At 43.1% G+C, this 25,890-nt stretch overlaps 1 protein-coding gene across 6 annotated transcripts in view; it reads right to left on the reverse strand.

Annotated features, from left to right (window-relative positions):
- MEGF11 (multiple EGF like domains 11) overlaps window positions 1-25,890 on the reverse strand; it is a 254,203-nt gene that overhangs the window by 166,883 nt on the left and 61,430 nt on the right. For all 6 annotated transcript variants that reach the window (XM_038146753.1, XM_038146755.1, XM_038146754.1 and 3 more), the window contains exons 3-6: window positions 25,681-25,804; window positions 23,574-23,675; window positions 21,962-22,062; window positions 1,451-1,543 (exon numbers count right to left, since the gene is read on the reverse strand). In XM_038146753.1, the coding sequence (XP_038002681.1) occupies window positions 1,451-1,543; window positions 21,962-22,062; window positions 23,574-23,675; window positions 25,681-25,796 (412 nt within the window). In that variant the 5' untranslated portion in view covers window positions 25,797-25,804. The remainder of the gene's footprint in view (window positions 1-1,450; window positions 1,544-21,961; window positions 22,063-23,573; window positions 23,676-25,680; window positions 25,805-25,890) is intronic.

The following is a 25,890-nucleotide window of genomic DNA, read 5'->3' on the forward strand; positions in this document are numbered from 1 at the left end:
ACATGAGTTCCTGAGAATCTATACAATAGCTCACAATTAGTGGTATTATTTTTTAAATATTTTTAAAGATAGATATTCAATATATCATGATGCCCAGTTTTTTCCTTGTCTGCATTCCAAGTAATCCCAAAATGTTGCTTCAAACCCCACAGTATGGCCTTTGTTTCCATCCTTGGAATCATATAACCCAGAATGGTTTGGGTTGGAGGGACCTCACTTATCATCTCATTCCCAAACCCTGCCATGGGCAGGGACGCCAGCCCCACACCAGGTTACTCAGGGCTCTGTCCAACCTGGCCTTGAACACTCCCAGGACTGGAGCATCCACATCCCCTCTGGACTAAAGTCCTTCCTCCCTGTTCCCTTCCCTATTCCCTTTTCTGCTGGAATCGAGGGGATATTCAGCAGAGCTGCAGACAAAACCCCAGGAACCCATCCAGGAATCGGCCCCGCTGCCTTCAGCCTCTGGTTGTGTTCACCCTCAGGCACATTTACCTCCCATTCCCTTCTGACTCCTCCCTCTATAGATCCCTTCTCTGTTACCTTCTTTTTCTTAAGATCCCAATCAATCTGGGAGAAAGGGAGGAAGCCAACACAAAACGAAGCACCCATTCAGTTTCGTTTCACAGCATCTCTACCCATGCAGCTTTGTTTACTTGCCTGATGCACAAATTGACTTCATTTATCAAGCTTATTCCTGTTTTGTCAATAATGTCTCAGGCCTGTGTTACGTCACACTCGGATGTTTGTGCTGCCTGTTCCATTCCAGCATGAACCAACCACTTCAACTCACCGTTCCCAATTAAGAGAGTTTAACAAACACAGCCTTGCCAGCTGAAAGAATTGAAAGCCTCAAGTGTGGATTAATTCCCCAGCAAACGGTGCAGAACTCCCAACTCCCATTTCCCTAACTTCGGCAGTATGGATTTAAGGAATGGATTGTAAGTCAGAGGGGAGAATCTGGGCTGCCTGAAAAGTCAATGGCAAAACTCCCCCTGGCTTGAACAGGACAAGAATTCTATCTGGAGAGAGTGCTTTCCAAACAGCTCCAACACTCCATAGATTATTTCATGAAGAGTGTGCTGTATTAAAGACTTGAGAGAAAAAATAATTCTTTATAGACCTCTATTGTCTGTACTAGTATCCTAATAAGAGGACCAAAAGCATTAACAGCATCCTCCACTGCATTTCATAGTTCTTTGCAAAACACAACAAAAAAGTCCAATGTCATTATCCTGTGTATTTTCACATATTCATAGAACCACAGAATGATTGGGGTTGAAGGGACCTTAAGGGTCATTTTGTTCCAACCCAATGTGAACTCTTACAAAATAACCAGCAGATAACTCCCATTTTTCCATTCACAGCATCCAAGTTCTAAGGCCACTTTATAATACCTGGTTTTTAATAGCAACACATATTTTTATCATATTTTGGTATCTTTACTCACCACTTGAGCAGTCAGTCCCTCCCCAGCCTGGTTCACAGTGACACGTGTCAGGAGAGACACATCTTCCATGCACACACTCCTCTGTGCACAGTGCTGTTGAGAGGAAACAACACACAGCATTGTAAACATGTTAAGTGGTTGCTAAACATACCCTAAACAATGCCTTAGAGAGCAATATTTTGTTTAAAAATATTAAACAAAGAAAACACACAAAAAATAATTACTCACAAGATTTAATTATTACTAAGTGACCCAAATAAAATATAGGTCTCTTGACAGCAATAAATCCATTTGTCACTTCAGCCCTGTAATGAAAACTTGCACACCAGAAATTCCTTTGGTTAGCAGTTTTGCTTCTTAATAAAGTTTTTACCAAACTGATATTTATTATTATTATATTACAGAACAGCAGCTTCTTATATCGCACTCAAATAGCAGCTGCTCATAAGACAAAATGGAACTCAGTCTTGAAAGTATATTAAGATCCAAAATAGATTCCATTTTAAAAACAGCTCCAGGAGAATAAATAATTTTACTCCATGATGCAGAGGCTGTAAGTGCATTTTTGTCTTTTCAAGGTCAGCCAGTGTTCCATAACTGCAGTTCCCTGTGTCACTGGTATAATATTGGAAGTTCAATTGCCTCAAGTTCAAACCAAGACAAACAGGTTGGCTGAGGAACAGCTCCTAGTTTTTAGGGTTCTCTTTTCCTGTGCTGTTTCAGTGTCTGACAGTTGCCAGTGTGTGCCCATCACATACTAAAGAACCTGGAGAGCACTGAATAACTGCTTTAAAGACTGAACTTTGTTGCTTACTACCTTGTTTCCATTTTACCACTGAGAACACTGCCAGAAACTCCTTGTGCCACAGATTCAAATTGGATGGTTAAGCTGGAACACATCATTTCCATCTAGACCAACACGTATGAGTTATTAAAAATATGAAGCAGTGGCAATGAGACCACTGTATTAAATTGTATGTACATATATATAAAATACATTATTTAGATCATATATAACCTATGGTTGTATAACTTGTGTTTTTATACCAGATGGGAACGTGGGTATTGAGTTTACCTAACCAAGAACTGCCTGAAGCTGGACTACAAAAGACTTATCCCAAGGCAAAGGTAATTCCTTCTGTTTAAACCAAGGCTAGCAAAGCTGATTTGGGAAGTAGCTTTGGGGTGCTGTAGTGAAAATGGAGCATTTCCTTTGGAGCTTCTGGAAGTTTCCCTGATCTGCAGGTGAAATGAAAGCTGGAGCCCTTTCAGTTCCCAGATTCCTCCTGCACCAAAAGTTCTCTACACTGCCTTGTTGCTTTGCATGACTCCTGCTACACCTGACGTTCTGGTCGGACTTCCAGACTGGATCACACCTTGGACCCACACCCAGGCTGCCATCAAAGCTCACGGAAACATTTTGCTGCCTGTTGGGTCATGGCAGACCAAACCCACTGAGCTGTTCACAAAATATTTTAATCCAACATCAAAATGCAGGTGAACTTAGAATAATCCTGTGGGACGAACTTTCCTGCTTTTTATCCAGCAGATCCCACGTGACCAGTGATTAGAACGCCGCCTCGTTAAAACGACTGCAAGATCTTTCTAAATGAATCATTTCCTTTCTACGTTTGCTGCATGTCAAAAATGCAATTTATTCTTATTCCATATCTTGTGTTTAGACAGTATTGCAGTGGGCATGAAATATTCATAGCTAATCTCTAGTCACTAATTGTCCTAATCTTTTGTGCATTTATTTTACTCGAGTTAGGCTTTCTGGAGCCAGTGAAGCATCCTACTCTACAGCTGTGGGATGAAATTCAGGACAGGATATTAGATAAACAGGATATTCCAATAAAAATATAAACACCTTCCTATAATCATTTGAAAATGGCTGGTTATCCAGAACAAGGAGAAGTTCACATATAGAACAGTCACAAATATATCGGTTTTTATTCAAGCCACAGTGAGCTAAAAGATGTAGGATATGCTGGGATAGGAATACCTTGGGAACTGTGCCCTGCACAGCTTTGGCTGACAGTGCATTTCTCATTGATGTGACATCCTAGTTTCATAAGAGATGTGGAAGTCAAAACTGAGATTTTGCTGTTGCCTGTATGGACATTTGCAATAATAAATCACTCTAACATGTAAAATGTGTAGCATTTTTTACCCTTTCAACTCGGCCACCTTCTCACCTCAAGGCAAACATTGTGAGTAAGAAGGTTCATGGGGGACTGGTTCTTCACCCTTCCAAATAACAGAACTCCTGCGCATTACTGCTCTAAATTTAGTTGATTTCCACACAAATTTATCACACCTCAACTGTGTTAACATAAATATGAAATAATAGTAACTAATTAAGCAATGACATTTCCTTGATCACTTGTCTAGCTGCAGTCCTATGGGAAGAGCGCAACGTGAGACTTAGCAGCAAGACTCAAGAGAGAACTCCTCATTCTAAAGTACTCAGTCACGTGAAAAATAATAAAAAATATATTAGAAAGAACTGTATCCTTGTCTTCAGGTGTTCTGAAGTCCCACATTGCTGAAGATGATGTTGTTTAATGAGCAATTAAAGATTCAAGTAAGGTGAAGATGCTTCTTGGAACCGTGGGCTCTCTCATCTCTGGTTGATTAATTGCTAAACAAGTAGCTGTGAGCTCGGAGCTCACTAGTGACTAATTCCAAATGTGGGGGTCACAGAAAACCCCCTTTTTTAAACAGAGGAGCTTTGACAGAAGTAATTTATTTAAGGTGGCAAACAATCAGACTCCTGCACTGACTGATTCAAATCAGGCTCATAAAGGTCATATTAGGGTACAGCTCTAAAGTTTTACCATAGCAAATAAAATTTTGAATTTCTCCTATAAAAGGGAAGTCTTGCCTTGCTCAAGTCTTTAGAGTTTAAACTAATTTTTCATTCTATTAACATTCAACATAATAGGATACAATGGTCCCCAAGGCATTCTTCATAATACACTTTGTACAGTGGTTTTCAAATGATCCTACTAGTTAATGGAACTATAAAAATTACTTGCACATAAAGGTCAAGAAAAATAAAGATAAGTATATACTTTCTGACACTGTCCTGTTCAACACTCAGCTAAAGGCCCCTGGAGTAAAGAAAACTTGTCCTAATGCAAGGAATGTAATTCCTCCCAGTATAATAGCCCAAGCACCTCAACCTTTGGAATTCCAGACTTTTTATGTCTGCATTTTCCCTCGACCACTTCACTTGAGCAATCCAGCACCTCATTGATCAGTGTGTTATTAGCATTCTTGGCATGAGTTTGACATCAGTTTGTAGTTTGATTCAGCCTGGTAATAAAATGACCTACATCAAAGCACTGCCAAAATGCCATCTTTGTCGCAATGTGTTTAGCATGAGTTATTTGCCCACATTCAAGGTTACACAGCGACTGCTCCTTATCATGCAATAAAGGCAACAAAAGGGTTCTGTAACAATCCATTTGATGCTTATCACTTACTTTATAATTACAGGCTGGGCTTTTTTTAACATATAAGGTCAATCCTCAGGGAAACAGACCCAAAGATTAAACTCTTTTCACACCTGAAACGGCTGCACTGAGGAATGGATGTTAGAGAAACAGATTCCTCTAACACTAGTGCTTATTCTTTAATTGTTGCCCAGAATTTGAATTCAGATATGATAAATGGTTTGTCTGTGTCTCCTCTCCACAAAGGTGTGAAGTGCCCAGACTATTGCACTGAGGAGAAGAGCTCGGTGGACCAGACTGCAGAATATTTCCACTGCAGAGTTCCTTCAGCTAAGGGGCACCACAGGGAGTTCATCCCAGACAAAAGCAGGGATGGAGAGTTGCTCTCTCTTCCTTGATGCTGCATTCCTCTGTATGGACCCAAATTATGGTGCTGCAGGGTTTAACTTTGTTGTTACACCCTCTGTGACACCCTGCTCATCACATCATCCACCCAGACTGCTGGCACCCACTGAGCCCCACAATCAGCCTCTTTCCCAGAGGCTGAGGTGCATTTAGGGAAGAGTTTCATCCTAGGGGAACAAGTATGGAGTGATTACCTTGAAAAATTTTCCTTGTCCAAAAATATAACCTGTACATTTATTTCACAAAAGACAGAGTCACAAACAACCTAATTTGTGCTTGCACTGGAGTGTGGTAACATTTGTGGTGGTCCTTAGAACCTGCGGGAGTTCACAGCTACCGACCCAGCAACTCCCATCTGCCATTGTCCCACTCTGCCATGGCAGACAAACAAAATCCCTCCAAAACAAAGAGCAGGGTAATTACAAAGTGTGAAGGACCCAGAGCAGAACAGAAATCAGGCTCCGTGAGCTGCGCTCGCTCACGGCAGCGCGTGCTGCGGGAGAGCCGTGCCGGAGCATTCCGTACACGCCGGAGTTTCCTGGGCTCTGTGGGATTCCTGCCCAGGATCACGGAGCGGCCAGGAGGTGACAGAAAGCATAAATAACTGGAGATACATTATGATAATGGAAAACATTGCTAAATGGAGATATGGATGCTGCTATGAGACACAATGAGAAATTCAGGCACTCGCCTGGAACTGCACAGAATGAACTGGTTTATTTGGACTGCACATGTGGCACAAGGTCATTGCCTCAAAATATCTTCTTTTCTCTGTCTTACCTCTGCCAGGTTTTCTTCACTATGCACTGATCTTGCCCAAACTCTGACCAATTTCATTTATTTTCTGTGAACCAATGATAAACCTGCATTTTTTTCTTTTATGTTGCTGGTATTTTAACTTCAGATTATTTAACCAGTTCGCCCCATGCTTGATAGCTGTTGGACTAAACAAAGCAGAAATTTAATGGAAAAAATGATGTTTTCCTTCAATATTTAATATGTGACCCTGAAATAATTTGGGCTATTTTAGCCCATGCCTCCATTCGCTTGTGCCACTTTTAGGGTAAAGAGTGATTTTGTTAGGTGAAATAGCTGTTATCCTATGGCCAGTGGTTTCAGACAACGCAGAGAGGTCAAAGCAGATGACAAAAGATGAAAAAGATTCTTGCTCCTTATCCATTAGGAATCTGTTCACTCAGGGCCTCTCTGGTGCTTCCATCTTAATGCACTGGCCTGGGTCCAGCTTGTGCTGAGTCTACAGTATCAGCTTCATTAGATCAGCCTGCAGTCAGCTTTTGGCTGTGCTTGTGAAGGGGAGGTTGGATAGCACAAGAAAGATGACTACAGCTAATGCATCCAGGTAGGTTTTCCTCATTCTTAGATTATTGCTTATTTGTGGAATGGATGATTTCCTCCCTAAATCACTGGCTTTCCATCAGGAATCAAGCTGATTTGATGGTTTCCTGGATAATTGCTTCAATGAAGTGGGATAATAGCTCTTTGCATTGCTTAATGTCTATTTCTGTGGTCATCACTCAGGATACATCCATTAATTTATCACCTTGGAAAGCACTTTCATGCAAGGTTTAACAACTTCCAAAGATGAAGAGATCTCAAAGCCTGCTCAGCCTTTGAGGAATTTATTGTTTCAGTGCATAGCAACCCTTCTTTTTCATCTTCCCATGAAAGTACCAGTGAAAAACACAAACCCAAAGAGATCAATGTGAGCAAAGGAAAGATGAGACTGATGCAGAGCAGATAACATCAGTGGGTCACAAGATCAGCTCCTTTTCCTGTAGGTGCAATTCCAGCACTTCTTTTGCAGGTTTGGAATTAGACACTCTGCATCAATGCAATCAGAACAGAATCAATGCTCTTTTTGTTGCAGGGACATGGGGATCTCTGACCATTGCCTCAGTGAGGTATTGATCTGTTCTGGGTTGTGTTATCCTCAGTCTTGACACCCAGCCAAAGCTCAGGGATTAGGCCAGACATGACTTGTGGATGTCTGAAGTAAAAGAACTGTGGAGATCCATTGTGAGGATTTTGTCTTTTCCCAAGAGCAGAATTTGACATGTGTCGGTGTCATCACTGACAACAGATCAGTGAACCCCTGTATCCATTTGCTGGGACATGAAGATTTGTTAATAAGCATAAACTCCATGGTAGTTTTTTACCCTTTCTATCAGTGGTTAAATAACAGCCTGGGGTTCTGGTCACTGTCAAGGTGAACACAGAGCCTTCCACATTTTTGAGTGTCCCAGGCTTGTGACAAGGACTAGCTTAGGAGTCCTGGAATATTTCCATCCAGATCTCAGCATTTTGGACTCCAAGGGCCCTTCAGTAAGAATGCTCACAGTTGACTGTCACTTGAGGAGCTGGCACTGATGAGAACCTCCTTCAGTCCATGCTGCAATCTGTGGCTTTAGGCCTTACTCTAGGGAGTGAATCGGGAAGTGAACTGTGCCGGGGGGGAGCAGGGCAGGGAAGAGACTGCCACTTGTTCTGTGCGCCCTGAGACTGGTGGGGCACAGTTTGGAATCCCAGCCTGGTTGGTTCTGAGGAGCAGCTCAGCTGGAGCAGCACATCCCTGAGACGGGAATGGCATCGCATCACTGACCATAAGATAGTGACAGTGACAGAGAAGTTTAGAGCCAGCAAAAGGAGAGGTCGGGGGAATCACACATTTAAAAGAGTCTTTGTGGCATTTTGATGCCCCATTGGTTTCATCTGCTCTGGTGGAGAGAGGGAGTGGGAGATAGCACTCACCATTTAGTGCTGTCTGAGCGAGAGCTGCAGAGCAGCCTCCTCGTAGCAGCAAATGTCAGAGAGCACGACTTGGGTCAGGAAGTTGAACTCTGTTGTACCTTTGGTTGTGTTAATAAAAAAGTGCAGGAGTTGAAGGCGCAAAAAGGGATGGTGGAAAGGCACTGAGAGACTGAGCACTCAAGTGCATCTGCCCTGCAAAGTGGACAGGTTACAGGGCTGGGTAAGAGCAGCACTGATCCCAGAGTCTGGAGATAAAGTCACAGCTCAGCCCCAGCCAACGGAATGGGCGCAAAGACAGGAGGGGGTTCAGTGTATGAAGGAGGCAAATCCTGCAAGAAAAACAATGCCTGATCCAAACAGCTCCTGACTAACTCACACCTCAGACCAGGGTCAGACACATCCACACAGGGACTCCTGCTCAGCCCCAGGGCTCCCCAGGAATCCAGACACACCAGAGCCTGGGCTTGACCTTGGGGCAAAGAGAGAAATTCCTCCTTCTGGTGAAATCCCGACCCTCTAAGGTGAGTTACACTCCCAAATCCCTTACCACATTGTTGGGGGCTAGGATTTTTCCTTTTGTTCCTTTCTTTCATGGAATTTTGTCCCATCTGTTGCTAAGAGACAATAACGACCAATATTCAAGACAGATGAAAGAAATAACCAAGGTGGGAGAAGGATGCAGCTGCTGCACTCTTACCTGGGGGGTTTTCTCTTCTGTCAGATCGGTGTGGAGACAGGCTGTGGTCATTGTGGGGAGAATTCACCACCACTGTGAGGCCCATCTCCTGCTGTCTGCTCCTACAGCGAGGGAAGCTCTGCTTGTGGGAGCAGCTGTTGCACTGGAACCTTATTAACACCCTACTTCACTACAAAAAGGACCCTCACCATCTCAGGTGCCTCAGGGGAAACTCCTTTCTGCCTCCAGGGGAGCCTTTCCCGGCCGCGTTCAGGAGCTCGGCTGCCGCTGCCCAGCCCCGCCATTTCTCTGCCACTGCTCTGGGTTTTTCAGGTTTTCCACTGCCTGCCGGACACCCTGCTACAGCTGCAGAGTTTCTGATACCTTTCCTTTGCTACTCTGGGGTCTGCTCACCCCTGCCGCTCCGAGGTTGCCGCCGCGGGCCCGTTTCACCCTCCGTCCCGCCCGCCATCGCGTGAGGGAGGAACGCGGCCGAGCCCGCGCCACGGCGCCCCCTGCAGGCTCGGCGGAACCGCCGCCCCGCCCTGCCCGGCCGGCAGCCGGCAGCGCCCCCCGTGGCCGTGCCCGGAGCTGCAGCGCAGGCAGCGCCTGCGGCCGGGAGCGGCTGGGTGGGTTTGTGTTCTTGCTGCTGTCGTGTGTTTGCCGGGTCACACGCACCAGCAAAGAACTCATTCCTTTGCCTGTCTCTTTGCCTGAGAGCCCCGCAGTTTCAAAGTTATAATAATTTGGAGGGAAAGGGGTCACGTTCTCTGTTCCAAGGGAGGTTCCCGCCTTGCTTGGCTGGTCTTTCAAACCAAGACAGTTTTAAGGCTCAGTCTTTCTCATTGCCTTCACAGAATGAGAATTGGAGCCCAGAGAGAACTCATCAGGGATCAGCTAAATATTGATGATTGTTGATCCTTTGAGGCCTGCAACCAATTTTATGCATTTTCTGTCATTGCCTCAAGTAGAAATAATCATTGTATTCTGCCATGTCGAGAGGAGAGAGTTACACTGAGATCAATTCTGCTGATCAATGTTCTAATACAATATTATTCTGTGGGACAATTTCAGCATTTAACATTTTCTGGTAAATGATTTCCCATTGCCTCGCTCAGGGTTCAAAACAATCATTAGCACTAGTTCAAACTGTTAATGAGGTTAAGGGAGATCCTGAATCAGCAGAGCAGAATCTGTGACCCTGGAAAGCTTTTCCCCTCCTGTGCCCTCTGTCTGCTCCTTCCATTTTGGTAAATTGACCAACTCTTCCCAGCAATTTGTAGGAAATACATTTTCACTTGTTAATTTTCCACTGGAACTTGATTCATCCAAACAACAAACTTAATTTGTCTGCAAATTGTGCTTTGTGTGGCACCTTCAGAAAGAGCAGCACTGTCTTTTTCTAAGCAATGCAGAAATATTAACATTTACTCTTGGCATGGTCCTTCATTCTCCCTGTACACAGCCTAGGAGACCTCACTCCAGCAAAACCAAATGCAGTCCAAATAGGCTTTGCCTGCAGGAAGCTCCAGGTTTTCTGAGGACAAAAGTGCCAAAACCAGTAAAAGCTTTCCCCAGCCATTCCATTCTTAACTTCAGGGGATTTCTCTTTTGTTGCCTGAGGAAATCAAATTCTTGACAGGTTGGGAATAGAGGAGAAGCTTGTACCTAAGATCCCTGGTCCTTCCAGCTTTCCTGCCAATCTCTGGAAGAGCAGCCAAACCTACCAGAAGAAGAGAAAGCATAACCTGGCCTATCAAACCACCTGTGAGGGCAGGTGACACCAAACCACACCCAGCACAGAGGCAGGAATGCCCATTCCCCACTCCTGGCTAACTTTGTCTGCAGTCTGAGCTCTCCTGGGAGTTGTGCTGGAATGGAAAATAGCTGCCAGGTGGGAAGCACAGAGCTGCAAATTAGCTAAAAGTGGTAAATCACAAACATTTCCATCACAGAAAGACTGGAGGAACTTGCAGTGCCCTGCAGGTGAGGAAGGTGAGAAGTAAATGACAGATGGACAGAGAGGTGTGGCAGGACTGGGTGAAACCCAACTGCGGGGGATATTTCCAGCCTCACTGCAGGAACTCCACCAGTACTGTACCACTGCTTTGCTCCATGCCACAGCCAGCCCTGCTTTCCTCCTGGGACTGCAGCAATCCAAGAGACCAGGAACTTACAGGTTCCAGCACTGGCTGAGGAGCTGTTTGATTTAAACAGTGAGACAGGAAACACATGGGAAAATGTCAAAGAAAATGAGCCATTATCAGAAAAAACCCTCACACATTTATAATTGGAAACATTTATATCTGGAAATCACCTCAAAATCACAGCACTTGCATATTTTGCTATAGGTTACCCACTCAGGGCATTGAGTGAATTTCTTTGTGTACAAATTCCATCAGCCTGTGATATATTTATTTTTAAATCTGGTAGCCTTGCTACATGTCCGTAGTTCTCTGATTACTGACTTGCCCTGAATTGTGGGTCTCATGCCAAGAAAATTCTATTTTCTGACAGCAAATGACACAGCTCCACTGCTGATTGATTTCCATAGGTACAGAGTGTGTGCTGTGTGTTAGAGTGAGGATTGAGGCATCAAAAATGTTGTTCCTAAAAGATCAAAAGTAGATCAATGAAGACATCTGGACTGCATGACACTTCTGGCTGTCTTTGCTAGGCAATGCAACACTTAATAAAACCAAATTACACAGATGTTCCTAGAAAACTTTCAGTCCTGTAGCAAATTGAATAAACTATCGATGTTTCAAACAAAATCTTTCTTCATTCTTATTCCAAAATTTTTCAAGTGAATCTAAGAACAATCCTTTCTTTGTTTCTCACCAAAACAGGATGAATATGGACAAATTTCTAAAGGCAAACCTGTCCTTGAGGCCAGGCACAGGCCCCAGAGGGCCAGCACATTTCAGATTTCATTTCAAACCAAGGCCCACAATGCAAGTGAAGGTGACCCTGCCGAAATCAAGGACAGAATGTGCTCTGTTTGAAGATCATGCTCATGTATAAGCTACACTAATGTTCCTGGGGATGGAATATTTAAATGCAGACTTCTTTCACTTTTCTCACATTTCAAAAGGAATCACAGCAGTGTGTTTCACAGCAGCTTTCTGAAAGAACTGCAAAAAAGACAACACAGGAAACTTTTTTTGTAATGATGGGGGCTGATCCTCATCTCAAACCACTCGTTTAGACTTCCTGTCACCAACTCTAGATTGCAGAAGTTCAGCTGATGTAGGATCAAGCCCAATTTCTGGATGTTGAATTTCCAGAGAAACATTCTATTAATGACACACAGTAAAATGCACTTTCCAGTTCCTGGGATTCACACTGTGGCCTGGAGACAGAAGATGGGAGCTGGAAGCAAAAGCTTTTCCCTACATCATCAGAAACTACTGAAGAGGGCTACTGTTTATAATAAGGTAAATATGGCATAACACTGGCAGTATTTGATGAAAAGATAATTCTAGATGCTTTAAATATTGCTTTTAAAATTAATTCTATTTAAGCTGGACATTTGTCAAAACTTTACACCTGTGAGTGCAGGTGTGGTGACATCAGATCCAAGATCTGCACCAGAGAGCTGCTTCAGCAGAGCTCTTTGCACAGCACTGCTGTACCTGAAAAGGTTCCATTTCTTCACCAGTCTCCTTATAATGTGTTTCATACACATTATTTTATTTTTATCCAGAAAAAAGATTTGTTTATTTGACTCAACTTACATATTTACAGCGTAAGCTTTGTGAAGCAAGGCCATCTTCTAGTTTTGCACATGGATTTCTGGACATCACAGTAATAAAAGTAAATCATAGCATTCAGAAAGGAAAAATCTTGATAAAAAGAAAAAAAGGTTTGGGGTTAGATAGATTGATTAAATATTTCCTCTTGACTTTCAGCAGCAGAGAAAGTGAGGTTTCCAAAAGTAAATACCTATGTTAGAAAAACTGAGCTTAAGATAAACTATTAAAAAACATTTTGTGAACAAATCTACAATGGACTGAAGTTGCATGAAAAAAAAATCTCCCTTGGGAGCTTTAAAACCCCTCTATGAAAATGGAAAGTAAGTGCAGCATCACGCAATGTGAAGAGGAATGCTGTAATCCAGACACAGAGAGGAAAAGGGAATGTCTGCAGACTCAGTTCCAAGCACACCAGGTTCTAAAGGATGGCTCCATGGCTGCTTAGAAGAGCTCTGTCCCTGATTAGCTTTGTGACATCTGATTAATCCCCTCCCCTGTACTAAGAATCGAGTGTTAACAGATGCTTTTCCAGCCGACATCATCTTTCCCTTAGAACAATTAGGGAACCAGAAATGAAAGCTCATTTGCCAAGTGACTCTATTGCAAACATAAAATTTCCATAGTGTGCCCTCTGGGCACCTTCAGTTCACTCCTATTACCCACTGTGCCCTCCCACACTCTTCTGTTTCCCTTGTCCCATGAAGAATTTCCCTTTGCTATCAGCAACTTCAACTGCCAGAGGGCAGGGCTGGACAGGATATTGGGAAGGAATTGCTCCCTGGGAGGCTGGGCAGGCCCTGGCACGGGGTGTGCAGAGCAGCTGTGGCTGCCCCTGGATCCCTGGCAGTGTCCAAGGCCAGTCTGGGCATTGGAGCAGCCTGGGACAGTGGAAGGTGTCCCTGCCCATGGCAGGGCTGGAATGGAATGGGATTTAAGGTCCCTTCCTACCCAAAGCATTCCAGGATTCCATGAACTCTGCAGCTCATTTATTACTGTGGCATGTTAACACCACTTAGAAATGGTGCACAGCCACAATTCTCACCCAAGGTGATGGAAATTGGAACACTCACCCCGTTTGATATCCAGGCTCCTGCTGCAAAGCTGTAGGTTCAATAGGAAGAAATGACTTCTTTTCCAAAGTCTCAGAGTGATTTTCTGCGCAATTTGGCATCTTAATATTTTTATATTTTGGTCTAAATGATTTATGCTTTAGAGTTGTAAGTATTTTATATTTTAACATAAGTGATTGCTTTCTACAAATTTTCAAGACTTCTTCCATAAGAGAGCACTGTCAGTTTGCATTAAGCTCCAGAGTAATGCCTTTTTTCTATGGTCTCCATCAGAAATGGATGCAGTTGCAGAAAATCTATCCAATATATCTTTATCCTAATACCAAGGGTGCAATATGCGCCACAAAACCCAAAGTCAGTTGGGAACAAAAGGAATGACAACTTCCTTAAATTCCCACCCAGCAAATCCATTCCCAGGAATTCCCTGGCATTTGAGAAACCAACATTAATAAACACAAGTAGACTAATAGAATCATAGAAGCTCAGAACTGAAAAGGACCACAAGGATCATCGAATTCCAGCTCCTGGCCCTGCACAGGATCACACCATGTGCCTGGAATGGTATTTCTTATGTCAGGCTCACGTGGTATTCCCTGTGTGAATGCCATTGGTATTGTTCAGAGGCACTGCTAAAAGGATGGAATAATTACAGACAGGCATTCCAAAAGTTCACATAAAAGAAATGCACATTATGCACAGGAAGATGCTGAAAGCACTGCATACTCTGGGCCAAATTCCATCTGCCAAATGCTTCCACCGCTCTCATTCCTGAGCTGGAGGAGATGGGGAATAGCTGAGCTGTAAGTAAGTGCACCCAGGTAGCCAAATGCCTCCTCCTGCTTGGCCAGGTTGCTGTATTTATGGCATCCATGGCTGTTGCTATAAAAGGCTGTGAGAGCAGAGGGAGGCAGAAGCAAGGCCCACAACGCCTCAGCCAGCCCAGACAACTGCCAGCACCAGCTCGTCCTTCCCAACGTTCTGAACAGAGACACAACCACTGAAAAGAGTGGCTCACTGCAGCTTCCAAAGTGCTCCCCTGCCACTACTGAAACCAAGAGGTGGAAAGACAAAGAAAAACCATAAGGAGATTTCCTGAGGATCATATTGATGAGTGTTTTATTATCTGCAGCATGGCTGGCTCTACTGGGCTGGCTGGGATGGGGTTAACTCTCAGCTTGGATCATGCTGTGGTTTAGGTTGGTAACCAAGCCAATGCTGACCATGCTGACATTTCAGCTACTGCTGAACTGTGCTGGCACAGCACCAAGGCTTTCTCTGCTCCTCAGGATCATTCACATTTGTTTTATCTCAATCCACAAGTTTTCTTTCTTTGGTTCTTCTTTCCTCTTCTCCCATCCCATCAGACAAAGGGAATGGGAGCAGCTGCAGGGATCAGTGAGGGGGGAGGCACTGGGGTAACCCACACCCCTGCTCTGTTATCATGTGTTATCATGTGTTATCATGTGTTATCATGAGTTATCACGTGTGCTATCATATGTTATTCACATGTTCTCATATGCCACCATGTGTTATCATTCTGTTGTAGCACTTCAGCCATCCTTGCAGTGCCAGGGATTCAGTTTTATTTACATTTTCAGGCTATAAGATGCCTGGAAAGGAGGAAGGGGTCACTGGCACTTACAGCTGGCAGGAGGTTGCAGTTGCTCTTTTTTTAGGCAAGAAGGAATCTGCCTGGTAATGGTCCCCACATCTGACTGGTGGCTCCCCAGACATCCAGAGCTCATGTGGGAACTGCTCAGGGAAGGTCACAGCCAGAGGAATACAGAAAGGAGGAAGAAAGAGATGCTAGCTCAGATTTTTTATGTACATCAGGAGCTATTTCTAAAGGCCATCTCGATTTAGGTAACTTCTTTTCCTCTCTCTACCTTTCCTTCCTTTCCTCCTGGGCTTTAAAACTTCTCTAGAGTACAAGAGAAATATGTTAAGGGGAGAAGGATGTAAAGGAGTGATCAAGAAAACAACTTGTGGGTTGGAACAAGCTGACCTTCAGGGTCCTTTCCAACCCAAACTGTTCTATGATTCCAATTTCAATTTTAAACCTGTTCCATTTCCCACATTTGTCTTCTTTCTGACCCTATTGATTTCCATGAGTTAGCCTGGCTCAGCACATGCCTGGACTACTCATGAACTGCAAACTGCTTTGGAGGGAAAATCTTCCAGAATTTTGTGTCTTCATAATTCCATAAACAGCAAATGCTCTGCATGTCCACACCCTCATTCATCCCAGGGGTGCACAGGACCCTGGTTTTGTTCTGTGCAAGCATCCCCAGCAGCACAGGAGGGTTGGGTCACAAAGACATCATGGAACAGCCCCGGTGCCTTCAGGCCATGCAGGATCAGTGCAGGCTGCCATGGACCACTGTGAGGTGCATCTCAGCAGGAGCAGGATTTGAAAGGGCATCCAGACACATCCTGGTGGAATTGTGCTGATTTAGAGCAGCCAGGGACCAGCCTGACTTTGCTAAAAGAGGGCAAATTAATGGACTAAACTTTGCATGGCTCTTTCTTTGAACTCAACAATGAATCACATCTCTGGGTTTTGTGCTTCTTTCTGATCCTGCTGAAGCTCCCAGCCATCCAGGCCATTAGCACAAGCACCATGAGGAGCTCTGGATCCAATGCTTCCTTCTGTGTCTGCAGTCCCAGTGTGCTTTTATACTGATTCAACAGAGACTGCCTAAAGCAGCCAGAAAAGCTTTTTCTGCTACACTAGCAACAGTCTAAATCTTTTTCCAACCATAATGCCTGCATAATTTTTTCTCTGATATTTATTAAGCCCCTTGAGACATTATGTAGCTTCAGCATTCCCCCCTTTTTAACTTTATGCTATTTTCATTCCTTTATATGAGCATTTTGTTTCTCCTCCTTCTCCTGCACTGCTTCCAGAAGTCCCTCCCTTATTTCATTACTGCTGCTCACCAGCATCTTTGCAAATCCTTCAGCATCAGAGGCTGAGAGCAAACACAAAATGACGGATGGGAGATGAGAACTGACCTTTCCACCTTCCCATCCAGGGTGTCTCTCCAGTGTCTTCAGGCTAAACAGCCACCCACTGGCCTCATCTGTGTCACCAGCTGAACTGACCTGCTTCTGGGGCTGGTGTCCCTCTGCCCTCACACTCCTGTGTCCCAAGAGGTTCTGAATGAGCAAGCAAAGGCCCATTTCCTCTCAGTTCCCCTTTAGAGGGGAACAAAGGATTCAAATAATTTTCCCTATGTTCTTCACTGGCAAAAGATGTATGGAGTCATCTCCAATGCATATAAAGGGAGAAATTTCAAAGTGTGTCCTACTGTCATTTCAATTCTATAATTAATAACTATATGCAGAAAGGCCTTCCACACCATTTTCTCGCTGTCACACATCCCAAATCAGACAGAGAAAAAGAATGTCCCCTGATAGGTAGTATCTATGTCCTACTATAGCATTTCCCCTAATTTAGGTTGCATTATTGATGTACAGGACTCTGTACTTGAATAATGTAACAGTAAGGCTCTCACAGAAAGCACCAGCACTGGCTTTAATGTGTGTCTATAAAGATAAGAAAAATGTATTCTAAAAGTCCAGCGGCTTTCAAACAATATATTTTCAAGTTACAGGTATGCTCACCACAAGGAATTTAAAATTGAGGTGAGAAGGGGGAGCAACATTTCTTCTAAAATGCTAATGATCTACTACCTTATACAGTGAAAAAAATCCACAAATTTGATGTATGAACAAACATTATGAATATTCAGGAAGTTTAAGCTGCTGATTCAACGTTTTCTAGGAGTGGACAACTTTTGCACTGATCACACAAGCCATTCTTTTTCTTCTCATCATGAGCACACTCGACTGCGGTGTCGGTGTGCTGCTGGAACATATGCGTGGAATTGCAGGGATTGTAATTCATCCAGATGGCAGGAAGCTCTGGAATTGTTACTCCTATGCTACAGATGTTTAACAATCCAGCCATATGGCTCCAATAAGGCAGCCTTGTCAAAGAGTACAAAAACTGCACTAGACACAGAGCCCTGTAAATGGGAATGCAGTCCTGAGGTGGGAATGTTCCTATGGCTGCACTATAAATGCACACACCACGCTAGGAAGCTGGCGTGGCTATTGCAATTACTGAACTGATGAAACATTATTTAAACTCCTGAAAACACTCGGGCCTCGTATTTGCATAATTTCCCCAAGTCTGCTATTAAAAGAACATTCTTAATTTGTTTTTGAAATTCATTAAAGGCATCAAACAAAGGTGAATTGAAAACTGGGTAAATAAATACATGTTAATACAATAATGTCCCCAGCTCTGGCCTGGGGGAAATACCACTGTGGGTAAAAACTGAGATTCAACCAGTGAGACCAACAATTTCTCTAGAAAAAGATTTGTCAAAGTCAGGGAGCCCTGCCGATGCTTGTGACAACTGTAATGTGGAAAGCTGAATGTTGAGAAACAATCTGAGATCAATAATATCTTGGCCAAGAAAGGAAAGCACCATGAAATGGTCCATCTATAACTCTACTGAATTTTGGCAGGTTTGAAAGACAGATAAATGGCAGCAAATCAGATTGTTAAATCACTAATCCTGTCATTATTACATCCTGTCACATTGCATAGATTTAGACATTAGAAAAAGAGTGTAAGGTAGGAGAGTGAAGAAAACACTTAAAAGCTCAACTCGATCTGTGAAGAAAAGGTGAATTCCCAAATTTTGTTTCATGCTTGGTGCTTTTCTGCCCAAAAGTCAGCTGGCTGTAGCTGCTGCTCAGAGTCCCATCTGCCTTCCCTCTGATGTCAGGTCTCTGACCCTTTGTTCCCAACAAGAAGTGTCTCCTCTGTACAAATCTGTTGTGCAAGAATAAGATTAAAATGGACAGACTGAACAAAGCATTGGTCTCTCAGACAAAAATGCATCCATTTAGCACACAGGGCATCCTTCCACCTGACATATTCTTAAAGGGAACTATTCAATTACCATCTCCTCACAGGCTAAAGAACACAAAAGAGCCATGTAATATTCTTTTTCTCTTTTTTTTTTTTTTTTTTTTTTTAGCAGCAAAGTATTCAGAGCTGCTTTATCTACCACAGATACTAATCTAGGCAATATAATTTTAAAACATCCTTACAAAAACCTTGAAGGGCAGTTGAACCCTGTGGTTGTTTAAAAAAAGATTTTCTGCAGTTTATGCATTTGCTCTGCCAAAAGCTTACCTTAGCATACAAAGTACAGTAAATCATAGCTGCTCTGATTTACTGCCCAGACTGTGCTGTTTGTTTTCAGGGACAGCTCAGGGAAAAGCTCTGTCAAGTGTAAGAACATTCAGAGAAGGGGAATCGTTTTGCAAAGCTCCCACAATGGTAACAACATTTCTAAGGTATCAGTGAAGGGGGAAAAAATGCAGATGTGCACTTGCAGCATTTTTCATGGGACGTTTTTTAAATACCACTGCAACCCCAAAAATATTTCAGGCCCTTTGGAGGCACAAAGACAATTTCATACCCCAAAACTGTTTAGCCTAAGCATCAATGGGCTGGTCAGTTGTCTAGTTTACCAGGCAATCAGTTAAATTATTGGACCTTGTGCCTGAATTCCACATTTTATTGGGTAACAGCACATACAGATGCCAAAAAGGCAAAGAAGACACCAGAGAAGTGGAAGAGCAAGAAGCTCTGGATCAACATGATTATTTAGAACTGAGGGTAGATTTTATTAGACTTAATCTATTTAGTAAGCCCCAACAGGAGGACAAAGATAAAACCATATATCTGACATCCTTTTGAAAGTTAGTAAATGAAAAGGGAGAAGATCAAAACAGTAGCTGAAAGCCTTCACTTCTGTTTTAAAATCCAAGAAACAGTCATTAATAGAGATTTAAACTCAGCCCTCTCTAGTCTAAACATGTCACTGTTAATTACAAAGCCATTTAACTTTTGCAAGAAATAAAGACTGCTATTAATGAAAGAAGAACCAATTAGCCTTTAATCTACACACTGTTTTTTAATCAAACTTTCTTTTGATCATCAGACTCACTGCAGGATGTATCCCTCCTCCCCATGTTGTAGTGGCTTCCATGATTGCTAATGGAATGGCTTTTAAAGGGCTGGCTGAGCAGGGAGAGCCCTCTCTGCAGGGCTGGAGCTTCCTTCCCTTCCTGCCAGGGACAGCTCAGGAAAAGCTCAGAATTTGGTGTCCTGACCACTCTTGGAGCAGCTGCCTTTAGAGGAGCAGCACTGTGTGTGTCTAGAGGAACGTGGGACACGACTACTGGACAACCTCGTTAGCAAACAGCAAAAAAATACCAGTGTAAAGAGAAGTAAGAAATGGGATGGAAAAGGCAAAAGCAGAGAAGTGCCTCCAGGAATGAAAGTGGAATTCACTGCTGACTGCAAAGGATGATGAATGAGAGAATTTGCTTGTTGGCACAGGAACATATTGTGGAAAAACAAAACAAAACAAATGGGATCAGGGCTTGATGTGTTACAAACCAAAGGGGTGACATGAAAAGGATCCCATTAGCAAAATATTGGGCCTCCAAACTGTTGCTTGAGGGCTCAGAGAATTTCAAGGAGGTTTTCTGTTTGGTTTTGTGAGTTTTTTTGTTGTGTGGCTACTTGCAGTAGCAAAATAATAAGTCCAAGCATCTGGAATCCATCATGATGGAGAACTTCTTCCCTGACATCATTTCCCCCTTGGCTGCTGCTGCTGCCCCGATCTCCGGGAAGGACACAGAGCAGATGTCCCTGAGCACAGACCAGGCTGATAATGAAATACAAGAACCTGACTGCTGCACATGTAAACAGCAGAGAGAGTGTAACTATTATCTGCTCTGTGTCAAACACGGGGCTCTTGGTCTGACCAGATACCTGCTGCCTGCTCTGCATTAGCAAGATTTCAGTGTATGCTGTTCTTTCTCCACCACAGAAAGATAAAATTTGCCTGGCAGCAGCAAACCACTAAGTATTGATACTAACAAAAAACCTGCTTCACAACAAATGTTAATATCCTCAAAGAATCAGAAAGTCTGGAGAGATTTATTGTTGTGACAGTATGGCAATTAAAAATAAAAATTAAAAATAAAAAATCAATAGATTGCAGGGAGAAAAGTGATAATAAATATGCTCTGTGACAGACAGGATTCTGAGTCATGAAATTCAAGACTGTAATAAAAGTATGTGGAACAACTGCTGACATGGTATTGACACCTGAGGTGTCAATAGGTAGGTGCACACTTACCACAGGAAGGGTTCCAGCAAAGACAATAGGGGTTGCAATAAATGTTTTTCAGAACTTGACTAACAGCATTTTGCACTTCAAAAGATCAACTTATTACACTTTCTGTAAAATAATTCTAATGCCTCATCTCAAAGGGCTGGTGATTTTTCACAGCCCAAAACCCTTGAATGCAACTGTTTGGCATAAAGGTCACTGAAAATGAGATCGGGGTCCATTCCTGGTTTTCAGCTGCTCATGTATTACAATATGAGTCCAACACAGGAACTCAGATAAAAACATCAACAGAGCTAAAAAGAAATAGCTACAAAGCACAGCACAAGATATTTGAAGTTAGCTGGCTAATTGTATCATTTTCACATTTATTCCATGGCATTATGAACCTGTTAATAAAATTTGGATTCTGATGCTGATCAAAACCTGTTTGTGTTTTTCTGGTGTTATAATCTCATGACACAAGACCTAGACAAGAGGCCCCATCTCCACTCTCCTTTGAGCACATGCAGAACACTCAGAAAGCTGCAATACTGAAAACATGTGACACTAATGTGCAGGGTATTTTTAATTAACAAAGCTCTTAGGCATGCTGAAAGATCCATTTTGATTTTTGTCCCCCCTCATAATGACCTAAAACACTCCAGAGCTCTGTATTTATTTATACAGTACAGTTGGGAGAAAGTTCTTCTGACATTTGAGAAGCTTTATTGCTGATGGGAACCATTGTGAAAATAAATGAGATTTTAATTCAGTTAACTCTTTAAGTAAGAACTTTCAAAGGTAAGAGGCAGAACCTTTACACTGCTGCTTAAATTAAGTGGCGGTTTATTCCTGAGTGCTCTCAGTTCCCCTAATTCCTTATCACTGGTGAATGCTTGCATTAATTACTCCCCAAAGTAAGCTCTGATTCAAGAAGGCACTAAGGAACTTCATTAACTCCCTCCCCAATGACTTCGGCCAAATTTTCCCTACTTACTTGAGATGCACGTATCCAAACCACCCCGAAATATTCCGTGCCCGCAATTCTGCCTGCGATTAGCGCCGGCTGAAAGCCCTGAAAGCCAACCCTAATGCAACAGAGCTTTAATTTATCTGCAGCTGCCCCAAAGCCCTGCGAGCAGGGCCACGGGCCACGGTACGTACGGATGCAGTAGTCCCCGCTCTCGTAGTAGCCGGGGCAGCACTGGGAGCGCCGGCGGTACATGGTGCGCAGCCCCCTGCGATAGGCGGTCTTGTAGCTGATCCTGCAGCACGAGACACAAAACCACGGGACGCTATTGAGAATCAATGCCCCCCGCCGCGATGATATTTGTGTTCAATTATAGTAAGGCTAGCATTCAATAATTATTTTTAAATGCATGAAAGCTTTTTGATAATAAACGCCACAATGAGGCAGGAATCGATACTTGTTTTGAAGCTTGAAATATGACTCGTGTTATGAGCACGGTGACAGCCACTGGAGCTCTTCCTGGGGCAGCTGCTGTCTTAAAACATTTTCCCAGTCCTGCTGCAAGGGCAAGGAGTTTCTTCAAGAATAAATGATTTATTTTTGCACATCAGCAAGGTCAGATCTCATCAGTGGAAGGAACAGAGTCTCCTGCAGAGACCACTGTGTCAGCTGCTACACAAAACCTTACCACAGTGGCGACTGCTCTCAATACATAGCTTGAGAAGTTAACCCCAAGTGATTTTTTCCTGCTTGCTAACTCTTCCAAGGCACTCCTACCTTGCAAAGCGTCATTATAGTCCCAGTTCAGTATTTAAAGCCTGTTTTCCCCACCACAATACTGTGGTCCACAGAAATTAAAAGGTCTTTAGCATTCTGAAGCATTCCTACATTTATTCATAGCATTAGCAAGGATACCACTTTAGAAAGGTAATATTTAACTGCATATTTAACAGCAAACACTTCAAAACAGCTTTGCTAGTTTATGGAAATTACCTCAATTGAACAGGATCTATTGTCCCTCATGTTGGATAAACTGATCGAATTTATTCTGCTGCATTCCAATCTATACAATATTCCAGAAAGCTCTGCAGCTCTGTTCACTTCCAAACACTGTAACACAGCAGCTAAAAAGCCAAGTGCCACAGTCCCACTGGGATGGTGCTGAACAGCCAACTTGCAACTGAATTCATGAGAGTTGAGATAAAAAAAGGCTTCTAAAACCCCCTTGAAAGATTGTGAATATTAGTGGATATTTATTGGGATACTTTGGAAGCAGAATGAATAGAACACAAATATCCTGCAGCCTGGGAAAAATTAACTCTTTGGTACACGTTTTCATTCAGTCCTAAAAACAGACCCATCTTCATTTTACCTGATTTTCAGTACAGATTTGGGTGCATTAATTCTAACACAGATTCATTTCTAATTATCACTGACCCTCAAATGCTTGATTATTCACAATTTAGGAGGTGCATGGACTTCCTTTTACAAACCTGGACATGCACCAGTCACTTGGGAAAGAGAGCTGGTCACATCTGGTCAGGGAATAGACACTTCCAATCCCATGGCAGGGCCAGTGGAAGGATACATTCTCCTGGATGGCCCCATGAGGGACTGACTATCACTTATCTCACTCAAACGCCAGGCAAAAATCTCTGTATTTCTACTCCATGCCCTGGAATTCCAAACACACATCTTTGTGTACACATCTATATTGGAGCGCCACAAACATTTGGGATAAACAAGAGGTGTGCGAGGAGATGAGAAGGCAGCAGGAAGCTCAGGTTTCTGAGGATGAGCTCTTACCTGTGCCTGGTGCACTTGAACCAGTTGAGGATGTCTGTGCATCGTGTGTAGTAGATCTGGTCAAAGGGGTGAGCGTAGGATTCCTGCACGGTCACGGCATAGCTGAGGGTGGACAAGGAAAGAGGTGAGAGGCTGTGAAAAGCTGCAGTTCCCTGTATCTGCTGCTCATGGAACTCCAGTATGAAACATAGTTACATCAAGAATCTTAGAAATTTGGGTATCAGCAAAGAGCAGAAAAGGGCTTCCTTCTGCTAGACCTCTTCACCTACATTTGGAAATGTTTGGCTTCATGATATAGGCACAGAGATATCACTGTGAGTAATAAACCACTCTCTTTTAGGAAAAAAAACAAATATGACTAAAATTCATGGAAATTTAGAAGGTGAAAAGTGAATGGATATGGACAAAACCTGGGCAATTTGGTGAGAAGTCACAGCGCTCCAGCAATAGCAAGAACTGAGCAATCCTCCCAAAACACCACTTAGCCATGCAACAGGTTCTGTGTTCATTATTGTTTGGGCCTCTCGCGTGATCCAAGAACCCAAATCTCATGTTGGGGTCAGGTGTGGCAGAGCAGTGCCCCACAGCAGGTGTGTGCACTGCTCAAGGGATCCTCTCTCAGGTGCTGATGTGGACACAGGCCCCGCTTTATCAGACCTGCAACATCTTTGGAGAGCAATACAAAAATCACCCCAGGCAGGTCAAGACCCAGGAATTAGATCCTCTAGGTCACTCATTATATGGATTGTCTTAATTCTGCAGCTGATTTCCCTCTATCAGCAGGACTGCAGATGTGATTAAGCCCTGGGAGATTGCACCTACAAGGCAATACCAAGATATTTGCTTGGAGGGGCTGACTGGCTTGAAATCGAACATTGGGCTGTTCCTGCCCTGCTTGTCGTGTCCCTTCTAGACAAGCCAAGGTTCCCCTGCTTTGCCCTCTGTCACTGTTTGCTGGGTTTGACAATAATGTTTTTACTTCTTCTAATACCAAAATATAAAATATTTACATTGCTCATTATTAATGTAAGACAGTAACACTTTCAAATCTCAATTATTATTTTACGATCCCGTTTATTATCCAGCAATAGCCCTAACAATCTTTTCCCTTTGATTTATTAACATCTAACTAACAAAGTCATCTTGGTCAGTACAACCAATCAATTTTGGTATTTAATTTTTGTTTCTCCTTGATTGGGTCTCTAGGTTGCTGACTTTCTTCAGACAAAATCAATATTTTATTCCTGTGCTCTGAATGCACTTTCAGCACGCAGACTGCAAAATCCTTTTCTGTACAGTTTTTGCTTTGCAGTTGCATTATCTACAATGAGTTAATTCTCTAATTAAGGCCTCAAAACATAGTCATTAAAGACGATTCTATTTTTACCTTTGTTAAGGGGTGTATTTTGCTGAAGTGTACAGCAATTCAGATTTGTGTGGAATTGAACCAGAGAGCAGGACTGGAAATTTAGCAAGTTAAACTGAGAAGTACAGGACCTTTAGCCTCTGCAAACAGCCCCTGTGTGAGCGTGAGCCCCATCAAAGGCTGCGGGTTTCTCTGTGCTCACAGGAACTGGCCTGCTCAGATCCACTTTTAGGACCAGGACACTGGAACAAGAGAGAGAACAAGAAATTCCAGGGCCTTTCATGTTCAGTGCTTTCGTTCACTCTTTGATGCCGGCACGACTTTGGCAGGAAGAGCCCCGAAGTTCAGGCCAGACAAAACCAGCCAGGATGTTGCAGCAGGAAGGGCTTCAAACTTTGTTGCTGGACAACACGCAGAAAAAAGCAGGACAGAACAAGGCCAGCATTTCTGTGGGTCTCTCCATGATGGATGCAAACACTTCAGCGCACTCCTGTTGCTCAGACTCTGGAGGAGCTTCCCAAAGGGCACAGGGGGATGTGGTGTCAATAGCTGCAGCCTTAGAACCAATTCCTTGGGATGATCCAAACCCTCCAAGGCACTCCAAAGCATTATTTCTCTAAAGCAAGTCTCTTTTCTGAGATGTGGTGGTATTTAGCAAATTATGGTTCTCAGCTTGCCTTCTAAATGTAAAAATATGAAATGGATGATTAAAAAAATAAAAATTGGCAGGTTACACATTACCTTTCCCAGTGGCTACAAACATTTGGATCATCTGGATTTAGGGATAGAGTAGTTTTGAGCAGGAAAGTCAGAATAAGCCCTCTCAGAATCCACTGGAACAGCACAGGTGCCACCATTGTTGTACCTAGAGAAAGAGAAGAAAGTAGAGCTGTTAGAGACAATTTTGAAGAAAATATCCTTCTAGACCTTTTCCTCCTAACTTTTGTGCAA

Source organism: Motacilla alba, chromosome 10, assembly GCF_015832195.1.
Source record: "Motacilla alba alba isolate MOTALB_02 chromosome 10, Motacilla_alba_V1.0_pri, whole genome shotgun sequence".
NCBI lineage: Eukaryota > Metazoa > Chordata > Aves > Passeriformes > Motacillidae > Motacilla > Motacilla alba.